Raw genomic sequence first — 22,655 nt, 5'->3', positions numbered from 1 at the left:
GCCACTGTCAAAAAAAGATGGCGTATTATCCCAAAATATTGAAATATCCCGAAAATAATGAGAACATTTCTCAAAAATAATGGCTTAGTGTAGTAGGCCCATCCTATGTCATTATTCTGAGATGCTAAGGCATATTTTTGAGGAGGTTTCTCTTTTTTTCTGACTTTCATAGTTCAGATTATGCATTCAACAATTTGTAACCCTTATTAAATAATAGTGACAGCTAAAATACTTGCCAGCACAATATACATTTCAGTAAATAATAGTTGTGTTTTCATTTGTGGCTTTTGAGCAGTTTTGTTATTATTCAGTGTCGGATGTTTCTTTTTTATCCATTCTTGCCAAAGTGCCCTGTGTGATTGTGTGCCTCTATGTTAAAAGTGAAGTGCATGTTTGTACATGTTCTGTTGTGTGGAACAATGGTGCATTGTTGAAGAATAAACTACCCATCAGTAGTCTATATGAAGTAGCTCTCTCTGGAATTGCCACAGAAATTCAAGTTCATCAGTAATATAATGAGGGTTCATTTTTTTACATAATGAGTATTTTTTACTGCTAATATATCACTTATTAAACAAAGAAAAACAGGATTCATTACTATAATAGTAAAAGTAGGACCAATATGTGCAGTTTAAAAATATCTTTGAATACATTTCCCTGTCTGCCTCAGAACTAATGATTCTGATTGAGTGCTTTGTGTGAACTTTGTATCAAGTTTCAGAGAAAAATTGAAACCGTGGAGGATGTGGATCCACCTCAAGATGTCACTGTAGCACATTTACACAAATAGCATACTGTATATGAGATACAGGTCATGGTGTTACAATACAGAACATGGTGCCACCAGGATGACCTTTGCAATCTGATATTCAGAGCCTCTATTAAACCCATCATGTCAAATATATCATGACACTCTTGCCAGTTTGCTTCTTCCTGTGATAAAGCCTTAAAACCTCACACTTACTCTGACTTCTTCTTCTTCTTCTGCAGATGTATCTCTTTAAATAACTTACAATGGGGAAATGGACATGCCTTGAACTATAGCCCACACACCTTACAGCAAACAGCCATCCAGCGTTGGTGGGTGAGACGTGGGAACAGACCTGAGAATCATCTGGATGATGTGTCATGGTGTTCATGTGAAAGGATTAAAAAGGATGCAGTGTGTAGTGTGTTTTGCCAGTTGCAGCCCAGGTTTAGCAGGTTCAGCTACAGAAAACATTTGCTTTCATTTTATGACATTGATAATGGTTAGTCTCAGTCATTGTCACATGTTTGTCCTGATAGTTGATAAATAACAGTTGTATAAATATAGTATTTAAATGTTTCCTTAGATGTTAAAAATATGTTAAAAATATAGAAACATGAACAATTATAAATATTAAGTAGATAACAGCTAATGAATGTGAACTTTCACTTTCTCAAGTATTCTGAAAGGAATCTTCAGTGTAATAAAAGTATACTGTAATAGTAATTATAATATTCCTTAATATTGTCAAAGGAGGTCTGTCTTTTTTAGAGGCTCTCTACACGTTGCTTTGATGTTATTCTCAATTGAAAAAAAAAGTGGTTTCTCTGCAGAAGCACACATCCTGTAATGTGTGCTCAGCCCTCCGTTCTCAGTTTCAACTCTTTTGAAAAAAACAAAACAGCTTCTCGTATATGCATCACACCGTGTGAGAATGAACATGCAACAGGTTCTGCAGTCTTGTTGATCACATTTGCAGTGTAGTAAGAGACACACACACTTGTTCACGTGCACAGAGAGAATTTCCCGTGGTTAAGCTTCATCGCCATGGAAGGAAGTTGCAATGAAACAAAACAAGGTAAGTCTTTATTGAAAACAGAATATGTAATCCAAATGTAAGATGTTAATTAAAGGGCAGGTATGACATATACAGCGCAGCTAGAAAACAATGCAGTGAAAACAGATGGTGGTTTCTAGGTGAAGAGTTACATCTTCAGATAATAAAGAAACTAAGCAAATATCACTCCATATTCTTTTTGAAGAACAGAGTCTATAGCCAAAATATGATTACTTACTTAAGTAACATTTTCAATGCCTGACTTTTACTTGAATTAATTACTTTTACTTGTTACAGAGTATTTTTACAGTGTGGGATCTTAATAAATCTACCGCCATATGCTACCATGGTAACACTGTGATCCAATTATTCCTTTCAGAAACACTGATGAAACTGCAATTAAATGAAGGCAGTCAGTGAAACACAGTTGGATGCATGTTTACGTATCACTCAGTGGGTTAATTAGGTTTGTGCTGCCTCGCCCAAAGGCGACAACATGCAACATCATATACAGAATGCGTTTCACTTTTTGATGGATTATCACGCCACCACCATGTGAATAATACATAACATTATGTATATCATAATATAAATTGTTAATATGTTTTATAAATTAGATCTATAGCCTATATCTATATGTCAAAAAGTCTGTTTGAAACAAAGTCTGTTTGAGAGTATGAGCGTATTTTTCATCAACTATTCTCTTCTCTCATCTGGACAAATGGTGTTTGGACAGTAAGAGGAAAATGTTCAGAGAGAATTTAGTAAAAAAGCTCAGCTAGAAACCATTTTTTTTAGATAGGAAATGCATCCAACCAGTCTTGCTGAGTGCATATTCTTGCAACAGACACCTACTGCACTGTGCCATCAGTGTGTCAGTTAAAACCACACTTTCTCAGATGATTGAGGAGAACAGAAGAGGCATTCTGGCGTAAAACTCTTGCTTCCTAGATTTTTTTTTTTTGCCTTGTTATAATGAAGATGGGGATTGACTCAGACATGGATTGTTTAAAAATATTGCAGCAGGTGTACCAAAAACTTATAGTATAATCTCAATGTTTTGTTCTTTTGAAATCTTTTATCCTTTTGTGCATCATTATTATGTTCTTTCAGCTGTCTGACATTTTATATGAAATACTTTCTATAAATAAACTTGACATTTCCCTTAGTTTCTAAGATATAACCTGTTTCCCAACACAGTGGTACAGTATTATCACCAGTGTGCAGGTGGGGTCTTTGCGTGTTTCATGTCGTCTCCATTTCTGCAAAGGTTTCCTCAAGGCGACTCGCTACCTAACGCAATTCGGATGCATGCTGTTAGGTTATGCACGATATGTATACTCAGAGTCTCAAGATACTGAGAATGGGCAGCTTATGTATTGCAGTTAAACCTTTTTAAAATTCAAATATTTGCATATTCATAGATTCTGGATTTTCAATGTGGGATTAGTCAAATCAAATAATTGTATACATTTTTACTTTTGTAGCTGAAGGTTTCTGGTAGAAAAAACAAATGTGACACAAATGATTATTCAAAGAAGAGTATTCAATTATTGTAAGTTTCAATTGTATTGTTTTCTGTGTTTCTCCAGGTCGGATCTTTCCTTGTGTGCCATTTCATCTAGAAGTGCTACTCTGGGTTATCAGCACAATGTTGCTCGTCTCACTCTGTTGGAATCTTTTTTGCTGTGTATTACAATGTCGCTCAGGTAATAAATGCGATTTGCTTGTGAAAAATACTGCGAAAACAAATACATTTTCTGTATCTAATGGTGAGTATATTGTTCTTGCTGCAACAGGAAAATTGATGTGTAAACCAAGGACAAGACAAAGGTACGCAGAGTATACAATCATGCTTCAAAGGAAAAGGCTATAATATATCTCCTTTTTAATAATGTAAAAAAAATCAAAAATCAAAAATCAAAAATTAAAAAAAATTAAACTCTTATACTCCGTATATGTCCACTTTAAGAGGAGGTCCAAGGCAGATGGAAGAAAATCCTATTTATGGAAACATAAGCTACTTGCAGACAAGTAAGTGCATTGTACATTTGTGTCTCTTGCATTGCGTTCATCTGCAACTGTTCAAAATGATGCTATTCTCCACAGGTTTGGCTTTGCTCACGGGAGTCGATCCCTCTTCATCTACGGGGTATCAACATAGGATCAATTCTGATTCACAGGTAGTCTTTAAACTCATTTTACTGTGGCCTTTGTGAGGGCAGGATAGTATTGTTTTATTATATTGGGTAAAATACATATAATGTTGTTTTCTAGACTTTACATTGTTGTTTTTTTTCACCCCTCCAGCCAAAAACTCAGGACTGCTATGCCAACCTGACCCTGAAGGCTCCCAGGCCTCCGTCTGATCGCATCTCTACACAGATGCAGTACTCAGATACAGTTCATTTAGAGGAGCCGCCGGAGTCCGAGAAGGAAGATGAAAGCAACGCAGATGTCCTCTCCAACGTGTCTGATCTGTATGCTTCTGTGCAAAATCAGCGAACCAAAACCGTCATAACTGCAGAAGGCGGAGAGGGCTACGTCAACCATCTCTGAGAGGCCGGAAATGGTCTTTGTGCAGCTTGAACTGCCACCACAGGGTGGCACTGTTTCTTTGAATGACAATCCTTCTGTGTATATTTACTGAGATGTAACAATAATAGAAGTTATAATAATTTGTTTCTGCTATGTGTTTTATTATTAAAAGGTTTAATATCAAGTTGGCTGTCACTTGGCTTGCAAACTTGTGATGACACAAAATCACACTGGTTGAACTCAGATTTAAGGTGAGCACAGAGAAACTGTCCTCCTCCATCGTTCCACAGTGAAGATCAAACATCCAACTGAAGTAACAATGATCAAAACACAACTTGAGGGGACATCACAATGTGGCTCACATGCTCATTGATCAATATCTGACTAGACTAATTCTCTACTGATTAAATTATGTATACTATAAATTCCTGGTCCTCTTCCTTCCTGTTATCTTTCCTGGGGTTCAATTAATGTCAATTACTTTTTGAGGTTAATGATTTAACCAGATCTGACCTGACAAAAAGGTTACTGTGATCATAGGCTCTAACGCTTAAGAAAACTGAGTGTTAAAAGTCAACTTTGTTTCAAGAAAGTCTTTATCATGTATCTTTGATTCAGTGGGGAATTCTACAAACAATATTTTCAGGATTAAAAAATGATAGCTTTCATTGCAAAAGGTTAAATGTCTGTTTTACATGTTCACTTTGCACCTTTGCAATTGACTCATTGTTTCAACACATAACATCAGAGCATATTGTTAAACAAACATTCAATTAGGCTTTGCAGATCCTTTAAATCATTTTTTGTCTGTACTTTGTATTTGACAGACTTGTGATAGCAGTTAGGCAATAATCAGGAAGATAAGCTTTTATAATGATTAAAGGCTATAGCTGCAGGACATTGGAAGGGGATTGCACTCCATTGTGTACTCCTTTTTTAATACACTATTTATAATAGTGTGAAGAGTTTCTAAATCACCGCAAAATCAAATTCAGAATCATTGCTGTCACCATAGTGAGTGATTTTAAATCAGTCGAGCAGCAAGAATGAGAAGCCAAAAAAAGCAAAGACACATAAAACGTGTATCTGTAAAACAATCACGATTAACTACTAATACAGACTGACTGACAGATAATCCATGATATTTTGATGAATGATCCCATTTGTGTGTCGTGATGCAGTACAAAGTCTGAAATAGTCTACACAGGGAAGGTGGGAGGGGTCAAACAAACACAGGACTCTCATCCAGGAGACTGCTGTTCATGTCTGTTTGAAACTAAAAGTAAAGGTGGACATCAGTCATTAGTAACATGAATCCTTATGGAAAGGAAAGGGTAAGCTAATTGACACTGAATCTAAAATGTATTATTTGTGCTTAACCACACGAAGTAGTGGTCCATCACTTTCACTTAGAGGTCAAATTGAATTCATGGTCACAGTGGTGTGACGTTCTTGATGTAGCCGATAAAACTAAATCACGTTGTTGTGTGTGATATTCATTGTGCTATCCTCTTGAAAATGTAATGCATGCTTTTGTACCTCAAATGATTATTTGTCATCACTAAGTGTCTAATTTCCAATGAAGAGGATGATCAAATTAACATGGAAATATGTGTCGGCACAATTTTTATTGAATGCAATTTATATGGATACTGCATAGAATATTGCTTTCCCGTCGCCCATGATTAGATAAGGACCATTGTTGACACTATCATTTATTAAAAGACAGTGTGGTGATGTTTTTAACATCATCAACCTTTGTAACTATCTGTTTAATGCAGGCAATCACAATCGCTGGATAACACAAAAGCTGTTATCTAGTATTGATAATATTTTTTCTTAAGGACATAATAAAACTAAAGAGCTTAATTGGCCCAACAATCTATCGATAAAAAAAAATGCAAGTGCTTACAATGTAAATCAATAAACCTTCTAATTGAGGAGTCAAAATCAGAAAAGTTTGCTTGGTCTTTATTTCGGGTAATTGGTCAGATTCTTAGTCGTGTACGCTTGTAAATTGATCTGATGTTGCCTAATTTACAAAATATCATACATTGGCCTCCATCAGAGAAGGTTGACAACCTCCAGGTAAAAATAGCACCATCACCTTTGGTGTTGTGAAACAGAAAAAGCTGTTGTCATGTGATTGTAAGTATTATATTGAGAAAGAAACCAACTCCAGATGTGACAATAAAAAATTAAAAAAACAATATGTGAAATGGTTTTGCGATTAAATAAAATCAACGTTTCCAAATGTATTTACAACCATAGTTTGCAACTGTAGCTTATACATAAAAAATATATATGTATAACCGTAATGACAGTGCTTAGTAATAGTCAAAGGAAATAAGTTAAACTTTACCATATGATGAGTACACATGTGAGGTGATTTACTCTTCATTTAATCCAATGCTCATTTTTTGAGTATATTCTCAATTGATGCATTTGTTCAGAATTTCAAATCTAATTCAAAAGCATGATTACCTGACTGTAACTGTGGTTTTAAGCCTCAGTTCAAAGTTAATGTTGGGTGTATCGATTAAGCAGTTTCAGTTTTTAGATTTGAGGGTTGCCCTATCCTTGAGATAACCAGAACAAACACATAAAGTCATTTATACTTGTCTTCTGCTTGGAGCCTAAATAACAAAATATATAGAATGTATTCTCAATCTCTATAGTGCAATGTTGACCAATTCAGAAAGTAGGCAGTAAGCACTGAGTTACCATAAATTATATATGTAAGATAAAATACAAAACATGTAATGAAGCCGATGATTTTATTTGATCATGGCTTGAAAATACATATAGAATACTATGCTACAACATTTCAAAAGAAAGATACACCAGTACATTCTTTAAATTGTTTATTTCAAATGGAATTCATAAAATATAACATGAAATTACATTATGTATCTTCCCAGGTAAAAACCATCATACATACAAAACTCAAATTCCTACTGCAACAGTAAACAGCTTTTAGTGAAGGGCTGATTCATAATTCATGTGACTCGACTTTGGCATTCACACAGCTCATTTGTACCTTTTCATCGCAGTTCATCGGGCTGTCGACACTTTCAAAGTCAGGGGGCATGTCAAAGAAAAGCTCATCATCATAGCAGTCCTTGTCAGATGGGGATGCCATGAAGGGCAGCTTCAGGACCAAACCAGTGAGCAGCCCACCGACTGCAGATGCTGCGATGGTGGAGAAGACAGCTGCCACCTGGTAGAGAGCTTGTTCCTGCGCAGTGCGACCCAAGCCCGGCTTCAGTCCAGGAATCAACCTCTGCAGTTCCTGGAGTTTTGGATCTCCCTCAGGTGGAGCACGATGGGAAAAGATCTGGTACATGCTGGGCCCGTAGGTTTCCTCAGTGGCTAGGAGGATGGCACAGATCCCTGCTGTGGATGATATGAGTCCAGTGAGCCCGTGCAGGTTGTGAATACCACACTGGTCTTGGATCCTCATGTGTCGGGCCAAAAAGGGGGTCAGGTACTTGTATCCAAAGAAACAGGCAGTGCAGCCCATGATGCCCAGGGCATAAGCAGCTACAGGGGAGATCATCATGTCGACCGAAGCCCCGACAGTCACACCACCTGCCAGAGTCACATTCTGAATATCAGCCATTGTGAGCTTGCCTCTCTTGTTGAACACCGCTGAGAGCGCAAAGGCGGTGATAGTGGATGAGCTTAGACCTATAAAAGTGTGGAGTATTGCTCTGTGTTGGTCGTCACCCTTAAAGGTCAGAGCAGAGTTAAATGATGGCCAGAACACCCAGAGGAACAAGGTTCCCATTACAGAGAGGATGTCAGAATGATAACTAGTGATCTCTTTAGAATGTCCCTCCTTCAGGCTCGGCCGGTACAGCACAAATGTCACCCCAAGACCGAAGTAGCAGGCAAACAGGTGAATAAGAATAGTGCCACCTGCATCATTGATCCTAATGTATTTCAATACTGCCCACTCTGTCAAAGCAAAGACAGGGACCTCCAATAAAGCCATGACCAGCAGCTGAACAGGACTGGTCTTCCCAAGCACAGCTCCAAAAGAGATGAGCACCACAGCACAGGCAAACTCTGCATTTAGCAGGTTGATCACTCCCAGGTGAATTTGACCATCATAGTAAAACTGGAAGAAGCCTTGCATCAGGATTGCCCACTGGATTGCAAACGTTGCCGTGAGAAAGTTGAAGACCATTCCACTGAAGCCGTAGAATCGGAAGAAGGCCAGTAGGCAGCCGAAGCCTATGAAGATCATCACCTGCACATCAGCAAAGAAGGGATAGTCTCGATACACGGAGTTCTCCATTGGGTTGGTCTCATTGTTTTGCAGCTTAGCGTTGGCATTGTCGTCATAAGTGACAAAAACAGCATAAAGAACTATCATGACAACCTCCGCCACTAGCACGAGCGCCGGCAGGCGCACCTTCAAACTTGTAGACACTTTCATGATGATGTACAGCTCGCAGTTGCTCCCCCAGCTGCATGACCACCCCTTTTATACTCTATTGTATCAGATAAGAACAGCTAATGGCATTGGGTAAAGAGCATAACCCCACTAAGTGCAGATTGTACTTTAATCCTTCAGATTCCTGAACATTACCATCTCTCTTCACCACCTGCATATATCACAGTCCTGTCTAAAGTTAAATATCTGAAGGTAGATTTCAAGAGCATGATTTAGGGCAAATAATTCATTAATATTTTATTATTGCGGTAATTTGACACAAGAAAAGCTAAATGAAGGCTGCATAGTGACAATGAGCTGTGCCACTAAGTTGAATTTCCGATTTTATTACTACCTTAAGTTTTCCCTCTTTCATTTAATTTAATTAAAAAGAGAACAACTTGAATTAGCTGGAATAAACAGGAGTCCAATGGAGTTACTATTAATCATTCAACCATGGATACTTCCTGAAGGACAAAGATAAGGGGCCCTAGTTTCGTAGACTAGGTGTAGTCGGCGCGCAGCGCACCTGTGCCACGCCAACGGAGTGTGTCCCTGGACTTTGCAAGGCTAGAGCAGGCACTCCTCCCGTCACTCCTCCCGTCACTCCCACCCGCGCAAGTGGGAAAGAGGGAGGAGAAGAAGGCGTGAGTGGGAGACGAGGAGGAGACGAGGAGGAGACGAGGCGTGGACTAGGATTGACCGTGCGCTACGCTGGCTCCGCCACCCTGCGCTGCCCCACGAAACTAGGGCCCATGGGGTTAAAGGTTGTATCAGCATTCTGGTTGCCCTCACTTCCGTTGTGAGATCCAAAACAAACAGAGCCAGCTAGCCCCTCCCTCCCGTGTTTTGATGATCATGGACCGCATTTTCATGAACGTGCGACCCACCCCTTGTCTGTGATTGGTTGGAACACTGTTTATTTTGCTTTTGAGGTGTTTGAAGTACCATTTCTTTTTGTGTGCGATCTCGGAGCCTAGGCTGCCTAGAGAGACGCGTTTTTTGACGGCCTGCTTATGGGGCGGGCAGCTAGCGGATCGTGAGGTATAAACAGATGAATGTGATCATTTATGTTTCGGCCCAGAATCGCTGATACAACCTTTAATTTTACATCCACAGTTATAAAGACCATTATAGAAAATAAATACTCAAGCATAAGCTGAAAGAAAAGTGGCAAAAGCATTGGGAAGAAGAAAGGACAGTGAGATGGTTATACAGAAAGGGAAGTAGGTATAGTAGGTATTACTTCTTTGACTTACTTAGGGGGAAGTCAAAGAAGTAATAATATCCATGTTACGTTTTGGGAATACTGGATTAAAAAGTACAATATTCAAAATAGTAAAACATAGTACAGTAATGTGTGAATTTTGTAATCTGGGAAAATTATTTTTTTATTTTTATATAATAATTAGAATCCTCATCCACACTATAACAGTTGGTGGCGCTGATGTACCATAAGGATTGTTTGCCAACCGCCATAACACACCAGAAGAAGAAACACGAGCCGCAGCAGCAGAAGTTGAACAAAAGAAGAAGACGGGCTCCCATGATGCACTGCACTGCCAACGTAGGCAAACAGGAACATGGCTACCGGTGCTTAACATCAGCAATCTATCGCTACAATACACTTCTGTTGGCCGGACGCAGTCTGTGAAGATATAACACTTTCCGCGCCTCCGTCACAGAAGAAAAGCCGTCGCAGACGTTGTCGGCGGAGCCTCAGAAAACAGCGTCTTCGTTGTTCATCAATCACAGACAGGTAGCTAACGGTTCAGTGGGCTCGGTCAACGGCTAACGTTAACAGTGTCAGTCACTTACATTTTTTTTGTCATTTTGGTGTGATGTCCATGTGGAAATGAGCATCAAATGATAAGCTGAAGTAAAAGATCGCAGAGTCATCGTAACGTTTTACTCGCGTATCGTTGTCAAACCGAACTGTGACATCTCAAACGTCGGTGTTATTTCGGACTAGCAAGTAGCAACGTCGACACGACTGCAATTCTGTGTGGAAACCTTGAATAGCTTCAACTTAAGCGATCTAATTTCAGACAGAGGTCGTATTTACTTCTATGTTTAAATATGGTTGTTTGCGTTAAGGCCTTGCTTCAAGTGAATCTTGATTTTAAAAATCTTAATTGAGAATATCCATTACAATATACAAAATATTGGCTGAGACGAGATACACTCCACTCTCTTTTTGTTGCAGTTTGAAGGAATGTAAACTTACCAGTCGACTGAGAGCTTTCATTGGCTGGTATTTTCCATCAGATTCATCTGAATGTCTGCACGGATTTGTAAACAGTACCCTTCTGTGAATACCTCACACCTGCCGGAGAATCGCACAGTTCAAATCTACTGTAACACAGAATTTGCACTGTGTATTGTACTGTTTTGTGACTGTTTGATACCAGTGGTCAAACAAAATGGAACCATGCATTCTGTTAATACTTTCTGACTTTTTTGCCCTGTCTGTGGTTGTCAGTCCCAGGCCCACTCTGTCCCTTTTTAAAACAGCTGGGCACTGTAGATTCAAGCCCTATTTTCACAGGACAAAAATGATCAACTGTTAGGGACTATTTTCAGTGGTGCATTAATAGACACATCTGTGTGTATAGTAAATTGTCCATGTTCATTGCATTGAAGATGTCACCCAATGCAATGTGTGACACACTGATGTGTTTTCATAGTTTTTGGATGACATTAGGTCTATGACACAGATAAATATCACATATCAGACTTTGATTACATAGACTTCTTATTAGGATCCATGCATCGTTGGTTGAAGTGTTTTTGTGGGTTTTATATTTATTTATTTTTTGACAAAAAGAAATATCTGTGTAGAAATTAAACCAGTGAGATGACGAGTGAAGGTGTACCCAAACACAATCTCTGCTGTCACAACCTTAATTTATCATTAAGGTTGTTTAGGTACTAGCAAGAACATTCATTGATGATCATTGCACTATACATTCTAGTTAGAAATCTATTTGCTGCTGTGCTGTCATGGGCAACGATAACCTCATGAGATTGAGGCGGCTTCAGAAATGTTAATGTGATGAAAAGAAGACGCCTCACTAGCTAGTCACTCACGAAAGCATCAGCCAAAACTAGATAATTCTGCAAAAAGCTTTTTGTCACCTCCACTGGCTGCAGCCTGCCTGTCACTTTCATCCAGTTTCCATGCGAGTAGTTAGTTTAATCTCAAACAAGCCTGCTGTCTTTGGAGCAGGCTCAGGTTTGTTTTCGACGCCATCATCAAAAGAGTCCTCATTGCTGGCAGCTTTGAACCTGAGACTGGATCTTGCTTGGAAACATAAAGTTGTGTATTTCTACAAGTGGTTTGATACTCTGCTTTGATAACCAAATGTTGTCATTAAGAAGGTCCTCTACCATTGTTTTTCAGTCTTGGTCGATATGGCGAGTCCAAGGACCAGAAGAGTTCTGAAGGAAGTGAGAACCCAAGATGAGAATAATGTAAGTCTTCATGTGGATAACTCTCACTTAGTCAAAAAAGTGTCACCTCACCGGAACCTCATTATTCACATAGCTGGTGGTAGCAGGTGTTTGGGAGGCTTGCAAAATAGCCCCTTCTCACAACCCTTCATAACATTTCTGCACTTTCATCCTTGATCAAATAAATGGCGGGCTTAATTTTAGGTGGGGATTTCACTGACAGTGGACATGTGTTTGGCCTGCATCTTTGGCAGTCAGAGTAGACAGATTGTCTCCTAAAAATAAGTATACTCCATAAATACATGCATTATTGTTCTTTTTATTAACTGACATACTTGAAGAAAATAATTACATTTTTAAAAGACAATGAAGTAAATATTAACTATATAAAGAAAATAATTGTTTCTGTCTTTTGACAATTTAGGAGAAAGAATAGATCTTTTTTATCTTTGATCCTGAGAACTTCAGTGTGAAATAGTTGTTCACAATGTTAAAATGCATTTTTATTAACTTGTATATCTAAAATATTTTCTTTAGAAATGCATGTTCAAGCTACATATAATCTTCAGTGTGCAAACGTGTAAATCCATCCCTGTAGTTTTTCCTAAACAGGTTCACATTAAATTAATGAATTGTCCAATGTACATTGTTGTTTTTCAGCTATGTTTTGAGTGTGGGGCTTTTAACCCTCAATGGGTTAGTGTAACCTATGGGATCTGGATTTGTCTTGAGTGCTCTGGTAAGCACAGGGGCCTGGGAGTACATCTCAGGTAAGAATAGAGCAATCTATTATGGTGTTGATGATTTTGGAAATCGTGGACAGCCTAATAATGATTAATTGATCTTTTCTGCTCTGCCTGCAGTTTTGTGCGTTCTGTCACCATGGACAAGTGGAAAGATATCGAGCTTGAGAAGATGAAAGCAGGAGGAAATGGAAAATTCCGCCTATTTCTTGAACTCCAAGATGATTATGATCCCACCTGGACTTTACAGGAGAAATACAACAGCAAACCTGCTGCACTCTTTAGAGACAAGGTGAGATGTGCAGACTAATTGGTTTGTGATATTTTACCTACACAATTCACATTCAGGACCAACTTCTCCATTATCTCATTCAGGGAGTTAAGCATGTTATTAGTTTGTCCGTACCAACCCATTTGTCCATACACACGTTTTAAACAGACTATATTACTAAATGGACTAAAGAAGGAACTTGATTTTAAATTCTTAATTGCAAGTGTGTATGCCAGATAAGATGAATATCTTTTATATCAAAAGCTATTGACGGAGCAATCTAGTTTTGGCTTTGTGAGATAAGTAGCTGGTGAAGGTGTTTTCTTTTCATCACTATAACTCACTATCTTTTGACACCACATATGACAGGTTGTAACTTTAGCAGAGGGTAAGGAGTGGTCACTTGAGACCTCCCCTGCCAGAAACTGGACATCTCCTCAACCCAAGACCAGCCTCTCATCGTCTCATCGGTAAAAGTGATGGAACTTTTTAACACACTCACGCCATTGCAATGGCCGATTACAGGACAGGCATTTAAGCAGTGAATTCCTGTTTCTTGTCATACAGCTCTGCAGGACCTGGACAGGGTTCAGCTAAATCTGGTGACAAAGCATTTGAGGACTGGTTGAGTGATGATGTTAACTCGTATCAAAGGTGAGAGCCTCAAACTTCTAACATTTCTTTTATTATGCAATTGACTTTTAGTTGTTTTTTTTAAATGATGTGTTATTTATGCCTCATCAGTGGAGGGGGCTACAGTGGGAATCAGGAGAATCGGTATGTTGGCTTTGGAAACACAGTGACCCCAGAGAAGAAAGAGGAGGACTTCATGAACAATGCCATGTCTTCTATTTATTCAGTAGGTCACAATTTATATATTTTGTCTGAATCATACTTTTTGAATTTTTCTTCCCCATGACATTTTTTTGTTTGTTTTTGTTGTGTTTTTACAGGGTTGGAGCAGTTTCACTGTTGGAGCTAGCAAGTTTGCTTCTATTGCTAAAGATAATGTAAGTGTAATTGTGCAATAAAAATGCACAATCCAAATGCAAATGAAAAATAAAGGTAATTGTTTCATATTATTGCCTTTTCCCCCTCATACAGACATCTAAACTGGCAAACCAAGCTACCTTGAAGGTAAGACTGTTACCAGGACTGCTAATAAAGGTTTTTGTCAGTTTTCCTCTGACCTGTTATGTCTAAAGGAAATTAGGGTGTTCACAAAATGTGCGCCATTTTGCTTGGTAATATAATGTAAACTTTCTAGCTGCAATAACTGTTACTACTTTTAATATCTCTTTGCCTTCTCTGGATGTAGTTAAAGGGCTATAAAGCACCCCCAGAACCGGTAAAGCAGATGGTGCATGGCGCTTTAAGATATGCATTATCCATTTTCTTCATTTTTGTTAGCCTGTCAGCTTTTCAGTTTGTAAATTTTTTTTTTGCACAGTACAAACATTTTGCTACATGGTCACATCATCTTCATGTGCTTCTGCTTGGAATTTACTGTGCATTTCTTGGTTCATGTACTTGGAGTCTATGGATAACCTGTGAAAGACAGTTGGAAACTGTATTGTGGGATGGGAATTACCTTTAATTCCTTCCTAATAGAAATATTTTCCCATGAACTGTTCACGCACGAGTGATAATGGGTTATCCATTCATGCATGACAGTATTTGTTTTGAATGCTAACTGTGCGTTAGAGGTGTAATGGCATGTAAAAACTATTACGTTTGGCATTCATTGGAATCAATGCATGGCAACATTTGTTTTCTTTGTGTATAGGTGTTTCCTACTGAACTGTTTTCTTAGGTAACAAGAGGAGAATCTTTAGGAAAATTTAAGCTTATGATTTTGTAACCTAAGTTTTAGAACAGGACTCTACTAAAAATACTCTCCTCCAATCACCAGTAGGTATTTTCCCACAGAAAATTTGGACAAGCATTGATGAGGTTCTTTAAGTCACAACTACATTCATGGAGATGAGCAGTCGGTGGGCATGCTTTATATACTGTGGGGCACATTTGTGGAGGCACGTCCTGATTGGCTGGCTACACTTGTACACATTTTGAGTGGGTAAATACGTGCTCATGGTTGGAGGAGAGTATTACCTATAGAGTCCAGTAGGGATGAGCCTATGTGAGTTAGACCATAAACCCTTTATGCAGCATTTTACAAACCACACAGGTGTACGCAGTGTTTCCTTGATAGGGAACTTCACTGTACACTAATGATGCAGAATATCTTCTGAACCATTACACCCTCTAGTGCTTGTTCAGTGTCATGGTTAATGGGAGTGATCAGTCGCTTTCAACTGCAGAACAAGCATCTCAGTGTCTTGCTCTACTGTGAATGTCAAACTCTGTTTCATTCAAGTGAATTCTCCCCTTTGACTTCCAACTAGGCTGCAGAGTTAGGACAGACATTAAATGAGAATGTTATCAAACCCACCCAAGAAAAGGTAACATTGGTGTTTGAAGGTGTTGATTTGGTGGTGGCATAGAGTGCTTTAGAGAAAGAAACAGCTTCAGATGTGAATGTGCTATTTTCTACACTGCTTGTTTATCTGTTTTATGCCATCTTACATTAAACGACAAAAGCTGTAGTTATAAGGATGCAAAGAAGTCGAACCTTTTATTTCTCACAGTAGTGACTCAGCAGTGGGGTTTGTAGAACTATTTTTTTGGGAACGGATGTGAGTCAGTGTGACCTTTCAGTCACTGGACAAAGCTTTAAAGAACATTAAAGCATTTTAAGCAGCTGAAGTCTTGGTTCATATATCATGCCCCAATTCAAGGCATTCAGTTTTCAACTTTCAAAGTATCACAAGGGCAATGTATTAAATATCTTATGAACATGTTATGTTTAAAATAAAAAAAAGCCTTCTTTACACTTGAGCATACAAAGCATGTTACATTGACATCAAATGTTGTAAATTTAATAGAAATGCTACAAAAAAAAAATCGAATTTGGCTTCCAATCTTTTCCACGCTCACTTTCACAAATAAGGAAATATATATTCAACACAAAGTTTTAAACCATATGTATTTTGCCATACATCTGGTGAGGTAACTTAATTAATAATATCTTATTTGGATAAAATTTTGAATTTAAGTCAGGCTTAAATAATCAGTGACAAAAGATATAACGCCAGTCTTGATCCAGATGTTTCCAAAATTTGTGTGACCTTCTTGTTGAGTTATGTCAACATGAAATGGCACAACCTGAAAATCTTCAATTGACAATTACACTGGCTTTGCAGATTCTATGTGTTTTTGAGTGTTTTTAGCAATATACTTGAGGTCATAGTGAGTTGTTCACCATAACTGCTCTCACTCTTACAGTAAAGTAAAGTACAGCTTCTAGATGTGTATTTTGATGAGATCAAATGAGTACCGTGTAGCTATAAGGATAATCATAAATCAAATTACAGGAAGTATTAAACTAAATGTTTTTGTCTTCTAATGTACACTTGGCATTGCAGCTTTAAGGTATCTATAGTGTGCACTTTTGCTACAATCTTGTTACACTCTTGCTGAATGGTTGTGGCTGCTTTATTTTCTTACCCTTTAAGGGGGAATGTGGTGTAAAATGTTTTTTGGATATGCTTAGTATAACGAGTTTGAATGTTTGTTGGGGAGCAAAGAAATACTAATCCGATGGATTCTAAACTAGCCTGTTTTTAGCCAATGATTCCAAAATGCTAACAGTGGTTAGGGGCATCTCTCATGGTAAAAACAGACACTTCTTTGGTAGTATAATGAGGGTCTAAACATAGTAAACGAGACATTGACAACTTTGTAAACTATAAAGTGTCTATTACTTTGATCCTAGTAAATGGTTTAAAATTAGTGATTTCTTTTTACCATGAGAGATGCCCCTATCGCTACCACTGTTAGCATTTTGGAAGCATCAGCTTAAAACAGGCTAATTTAGAATGCATCGGATTAGCGTTTTTTTGCTCCGCAACGAACGTTCAAACTCGTTATCATGCTAAGCATATCCAAAATCAATTTTACACCGGATTTCCCCTTGAAGAAAAATAACCTTTTTGTTGGATTCAAACAAAATAAAATTCTCTCACATTGATTGTCAGTGCCTTTTAACAAAACACAAATCACTTTTCTCACAATCAAAATTAAACTTTTGCTTACTATGTGTAAATTAGACAAATGTGTGTGGATGGATATCGTTGTTTTTATTCGTTTTTTAATAACAATTTGGCTCATTCAGGTTAAAGATGGCAAATTTCTAGATGAAATGACAATCGGCATCAGTGGGCTGGCAAATAAGGTAGGATGGGCAGACCTCTGCCGTGCTGTACAGATGCAAAACCAGTCTCCTGAGCCAGGAACAGCAGCTCTGATGCAACACTTATAAATTAGTACTTGGGCCTCTTGTTGCAGAAAAGCTGACCCTGCAGGGGCAGCCCTGCCCCCCAGCATCAGTAACTTCTAAGGAGACTGGTTTTGCTGTGATGATGAATGTTTGAAAAATTCTAATATAATGTCATCTCTCGTTTTCCTTGCTGCCATTTTTAATCTGGTGGTGAGTAATGTGTGGTCAAACTATCTGGTGTGACGTGCTAGAAAACATTATTACTGCCTCTAACTGTTGCTAAAACTAGAAATGCAACATCATAATTTATTTTTTGTGTAGCAAATATTGATTGTTTATGGTACCTGGATCCGTTCAATTATCTCTTCTATCACCGATAGTTTTTACTTTTTGGATTTCATTTTCTGGTTAAGTAAAATAAATACTACGTATTAGTCAAACACTTGAAGTAACGACTGCATACAAGGCTGGTCCGCTTAAGTGTTCTCTTTTCTTTAGGTTCAGGGAGCTGGTTCAAAATTGACTAATCTCTTCTCTGGAAAACCGGAGGATGGGTAACAACAATTTAAATCTCCTACATACAAAATCATCTGTGCTGTGTGATGTAATGCAAAGCAACATTGAATATTCAAGCATGTTTTCATGTTTTGACTATGTCCAGTTCTACCGGAGAGAGCTACCAGAACATGGACGCCACTGAGGGATATCAGGGAAGTTCTGGCCAGCCCGTCTCAAAGGACTTCTGGGAAACCTTCGGCAGCAACAACTCCTTAAAGGCCAAGCAATCTCCCAGCAGTGACAGCTGGACCAACGCTGATGCTTCTGCAAAGAAGAGCTCTGACAGTTGGGACAATTGGGGCTCCGAAGCAGTGGCCAACAGCAAACACAGCACAGAGGAGAGCTGGGAAGCCTGGGACAACAACTGGGAGAACGCAGATGGTAAGACGAAGAAAAGTCCCACAAAACCTGCTGAGGAAACCTGGGAGAATGCAGACTGGTAGAGACCTCACAACCATACATCTCCTCACCCATTTTCCACTCTGGCCTTTTCCCTCCATTCCTCTCTCTGTTCATCTCACCGGCACTTTCAGGGAAAGAGCTATGTCAGCCAAGTTCCTATCAATCCATTCAAAATATATTTATTATAAACCCAAGAAATGATAAATGAAGCCCAGGGTTAAGGTGAGCTCATCATTAAAGGAATAGTCTTAAAATGTAAAATGATGCTGACCTCCAGTCATCTATTGAATTGTAAATAGCTTTCATCACAAGGAATTAAGAAGAAATCAGTGTAGATATGGCCATAACTTACTGCCTGGGCTCCCCAAATATAATACTCTTAATGGTGAATAAGCCAGTGTTCCTACTGTACAAGTTTAATGACACTGGCTCTCACAAAAAACTGATGCATGACAGAAATCTAATAATGTAGATATAAATCCTTGTAGATACAGTATGATTGACAAAACACTAATGATATGATTTTCTGTTGGTTCAATCATATTAGTTTGTTCTGCCCTGGGACCTTTGCACATTTTGTTCTTTTAAAATTGACTTTGAAAAGCATTTATGGTCGAATTAGAGCTCTTTCCTTGCTGTACACCCAAAGTGTTATGTTAAATCAACTGAACAATATCCACTGAAACAAATTGACCATCATTATCCAAATCTGTGTAGATGTGGAGAATGTTAATAATTAATTAAACAATTTTACATCGAATGAGTTGGAACAACAGTAAATTACCTTTTTATAGTTTTTTTTTTTTTTTTTTAAATGTGCAAATAGTCAATGGGTTAGAATGCAGAGTGACCCATTCTCTGGTGATCCATTAACATGTTGAGGCCAGAAAAGTGTAAATGAATGTAAAATTGTTGCTTTAGGGTAAACGCATGCATCACATTGTTGTCATGCTGACCTAAAAATGACCTTTTTCTCAAAATGGAGCTGTTGAAACTAATTTTGATTGTTTGATACAAGATTGGTATTTTGCCTCGCCATCTTCACACTCGGTTGTTAGCTCAAGACCTGTCTGCGACTCATACGATGCAAAGCTAAAGGAACAGTGTGTTGGATTTATTGGCAGAAATGCGATATAATATTCATAACTATGTTTTCATTCATGTAAATTGACCTGAAACTCAGAAGTATTGTGTTCTTGTTACCTTAGATGGAGCTATTTAGATCTCCATGGGGAGCAGGTCCTCTCCATGAGTCTACAGCAGCCCAGAACGGACAAACCAAATAGTTCCTCTAGTGAGAGTCGCGTTATCACGTTACCTGAAGGCCAAAGTGGTTTTCTGACGTGCTTGGAATGGGAGGGGTGAGCGGTGGGATATTCAGTTGGATGCAATCTGCAACCTCACCACTAGATGAGACTAAATCCTGCACACTGCTCCTTTTTAAAAATATTCTTGTAAGCACATTGCTGATGTCATTTTTATGTTTTCTTTTTTTCTTTATTTGTTTGCAATTCCTCAAGTGATGTTAATTTATACTTCAACAGTAAGCCGGTTGCCACATTTGTTTCCTTCTTTTTATTTTACAGCTTAAATTAAATTGATCTAATTAGGGTTGAGTATTTTCAACCAAAAATATGCCAGAAATCAATTGCAAAATCTAATTCTGAAGCATTAAATAACAATAAAATGTCACAAAACCTGCCAATATTCATTGATCTCCTGGTGAGGAGGGGGTGTCATTTATTGTAATTTTATGCGATGTGTTTTTTCTTTAGAGCTCAGAATGTCAGGATTGACTATATTCACTCATAATTTTATAATTCCAGCTGATGCTTAGATACAGTGAATAATGTCTCATATTGGACATCAGCAATTGTTTAATCTAGAATTTTTCCATTTTATTTTCACGATTCAACATTTGGTATTTTTAAATAATTGGTGAGTAAAGACTATATATACAGTTTATTGTAGATAATTACACACAAGTTTGCCATGGCAGGCTCATATGTATGCAAGGTCGGTGGTTATGTTTTGAATAAGTGGACACAGAAATGAACTGCATGGTGTTGCCTGTAACTTTTAACCTCAACTGAACTGACGGGTCATTGTAAATTTCATCTCATATGAGGCAGCTCGGTTTGCTCTTGTCTTTACATCTGTGTTATTGCAGCACCTTGGTCATTATATGCTGTGAAGAGTTGGCGTCAATAATAACTCCACACTTGTATCAACATCTAAATTGTGTAATGTTTATAAGGCTCATTACACTGGACACTTAAACGGTCATTGCTCTCAAACACTTTTGGCACCTCCACTCACATTGTGCATTGTAGATGCAGGTGTATCATGAGAAGCTTGTTGTTTTAACAAGTCAGGATATAATCATTGTAAAATGTAGTATTTGACAAGCCAAGTAATTTTAAAACTCAAAGCAGCTGTCGAGGCTTACAACAAGGCCAATTTTGCCTGACCTAACCTTTGTACGTGGCCTTAAATTCCCTATAAAATAAGGTGTAGCGATCCTATCATACTGTTAATGACTCCAAATGTTAATTTCGCTGTACAGGTAAATACCCTACAGATGCCAAGCCTTCATGGATGATGCAAACTCTAATCTAAACTCAAGTTAAATACATTTGAACCAACTCCAGGTTTGGCTTTTGTTTAAAAAGTTTTAACAGGAAATGGCCAATATCAGAAGACCTCTCTATTTCTTGGTTTGGACCCGATTCTTTGAGGCTTGTGTTCTGTGATCATTGGCCAGTAGTTAATTATTAACTGCTCACAGAGCAGTCTACCAGTGCAATAAAGCTGCTGGATTGTTGTTTGTCATTAGGGCGATGTAACACTTTGCTGTATTACTATAGACAGTACTCATCTCGCCTCATGTGTGAAAATATGTTACTACCGCAGGTTTTAATGTGTGGTGGCTAATTCCTGGGAACTTTATTCCATGCTCATTTCCTACCTCTCAGAAGTCTTCAGTTTACGGCAGAGTTTTCATTAGTGAACATCCTTTTTTCTGAACCTTTTAACCATCGTTTTGATGTAGACGTTATTACAGCAGGCTTGGCCGTGACTCATTTTGTCTTTGCTGAACGTGGTGCGTTTACGCAAAGCAACAAAGATGGGTCTGAAGCATCGGCGTGTTCTCGGTGACGATGCTACGACGTAAAATAAGATCATTCCTGAAACATTGTGTGTGACTGAAACTCTGCAGTCGTGTTAATGTATTTTCAAGTGTCTAAAAACCTTAAACAACTGTGATTGCGTTTCTGTTGATGACTGGTGTCAGTTTGCTCGTGTGTCTCTAATGCAGTGAGGTGTACATGTCAGTAAATCACCATCAAATATATTGTTACCCTCAGCCTTCTCTACCGGAGCTTTGACAGTTTTTTTTTGTTTTTTTATATTTTTATTTTATGATGGCATGATGTAAAACGTAAACTGCCAGGAAATAAATGGAGGACTTCATCCTGGAAAGTTCAGGTTTTAATGAGGGAAATATTTGAACAGCCTCCTGTCTGAAATCTGTAAAAGAGCTTATAGTTCTGAAATACCATGACTTGGTAAATGCTGGGGTTACTGGTATGCTTGAATCACGGATAAATTGCAAAATGTGTTAATGACAGGTGAATCAAATAGCTCTTGATCTAAGGTGATGATTTCTTTTTTATAAACCCGAACCTGAAGTCAATTTAAATCCTGTCCTTGGCTCAGTGTCTGTACCTGTCAAACATGTGAGGTTGGGTATGTCTGTGTTTTCATGGTGAAACAATTTTTGTCAGAAATACTATTTTTGATGTCATGCATGAGATGTAACGTGGAACTAAATACATTCAGCTGTTTGATTTCCACAAGTCGTTTGATCAGTGAATTTAAGTGCAGTTGTCTGCTTCCCCCCTTTCAAGTTTCACCAGCAGCCATCCCATGAGGTGAGCCAGTGTTACCTACTCAGTTGAGGCTGTGGATATTTTACCTGTACACATGGTTTCTGTGTTTAATAAAAACGTATCGTGCCGTGAATGCAATTTACTACCCGTGTGGTGCAGAATCTAGAGTCATTTGTTGATCACAACATAAAAAATGAAGGGTTGGGGGTTGG

General features: G+C 38.2%; 3 protein-coding genes across 5 annotated transcripts; 2 read left to right on the top strand and 1 right to left on the bottom strand.

The window, feature by feature from the left end:
- The first annotated feature begins 1,685 nt into the window (after nucleotides 1-1,685).
- On the top strand, nucleotides 1,686-4,527 carry LOC311021446 (uncharacterized protein). Its single transcript, XM_084022016.1, has 6 exons — nucleotides 1,686-1,826; nucleotides 3,398-3,514; nucleotides 3,605-3,638; nucleotides 3,778-3,839; nucleotides 3,915-3,988; nucleotides 4,116-4,527. Exons 1-6 carry the CDS (start codon nucleotides 1,796-1,798, stop codon nucleotides 4,362-4,364), a joined length of 567 nt encoding a protein of 188 aa, XP_083878142.1. The 5' UTR covers nucleotides 1,686-1,795; the 3' UTR covers nucleotides 4,365-4,527.
- A 2,808-nt stretch (nucleotides 4,528-7,335) lies between these two features.
- On the bottom strand, nucleotides 7,336-8,787 carry rh50 (Rh50-like protein; the record flags this gene model as incomplete). The annotated part of the gene is made up of 1 exon (XM_084031663.1): nucleotides 7,336-8,787. The coding sequence occupies one exon, from the start codon at nucleotides 8,785-8,787 to the stop codon at nucleotides 7,336-7,338; it is 1,452 nt and encodes a 483-aa protein (XP_083887789.1).
- Nucleotides 8,788-10,351: 1,564 nt separating this feature from the next.
- arfgap1 (ADP-ribosylation factor GTPase activating protein 1) lies at nucleotides 10,352-22,571 on the top strand. 3 transcript variants are annotated; one of them, XM_084029147.1, is made up of 13 exons: nucleotides 10,352-10,543; nucleotides 12,188-12,258; nucleotides 12,898-13,007; nucleotides 13,101-13,272; nucleotides 13,621-13,721; nucleotides 13,819-13,905; nucleotides 13,996-14,110; nucleotides 14,205-14,261; nucleotides 14,356-14,388; nucleotides 15,657-15,713; nucleotides 17,486-17,545; nucleotides 18,089-18,144; nucleotides 18,252-22,571. In XM_084029147.1, the coding sequence occupies exons 2-13, from the start codon at nucleotides 12,199-12,201 to the stop codon at nucleotides 18,589-18,591; spliced, it is 1,248 nt and encodes a 415-aa protein (XP_083885273.1). In that variant the 5' UTR covers nucleotides 10,352-10,543; nucleotides 12,188-12,198; the 3' UTR covers nucleotides 18,592-22,571. The 3 variants fall into 3 exon arrangements, with proteins under 3 accessions (XP_083885273.1, XP_083885274.1, XP_083885275.1); XM_084029148.1 differs by lacking the exon at nucleotides 15,657-15,713; XM_084029149.1 differs by lacking the exon at nucleotides 17,486-17,545.
- The last annotated feature ends 84 nt before the right edge of the window (nucleotides 22,572-22,655 follow it).

This window comes from Eutrigla gurnardus (genome assembly GCF_963514095.1).
Source record: "Eutrigla gurnardus genome assembly, chromosome: 2".
Taxonomy (NCBI): domain Eukaryota; kingdom Metazoa; phylum Chordata; class Actinopteri; order Perciformes; family Triglidae; genus Eutrigla; species Eutrigla gurnardus.
Note: the sequence above shows the minus strand (reverse complement) of the source record. Positions and strands in the feature narration are given on the sequence as shown.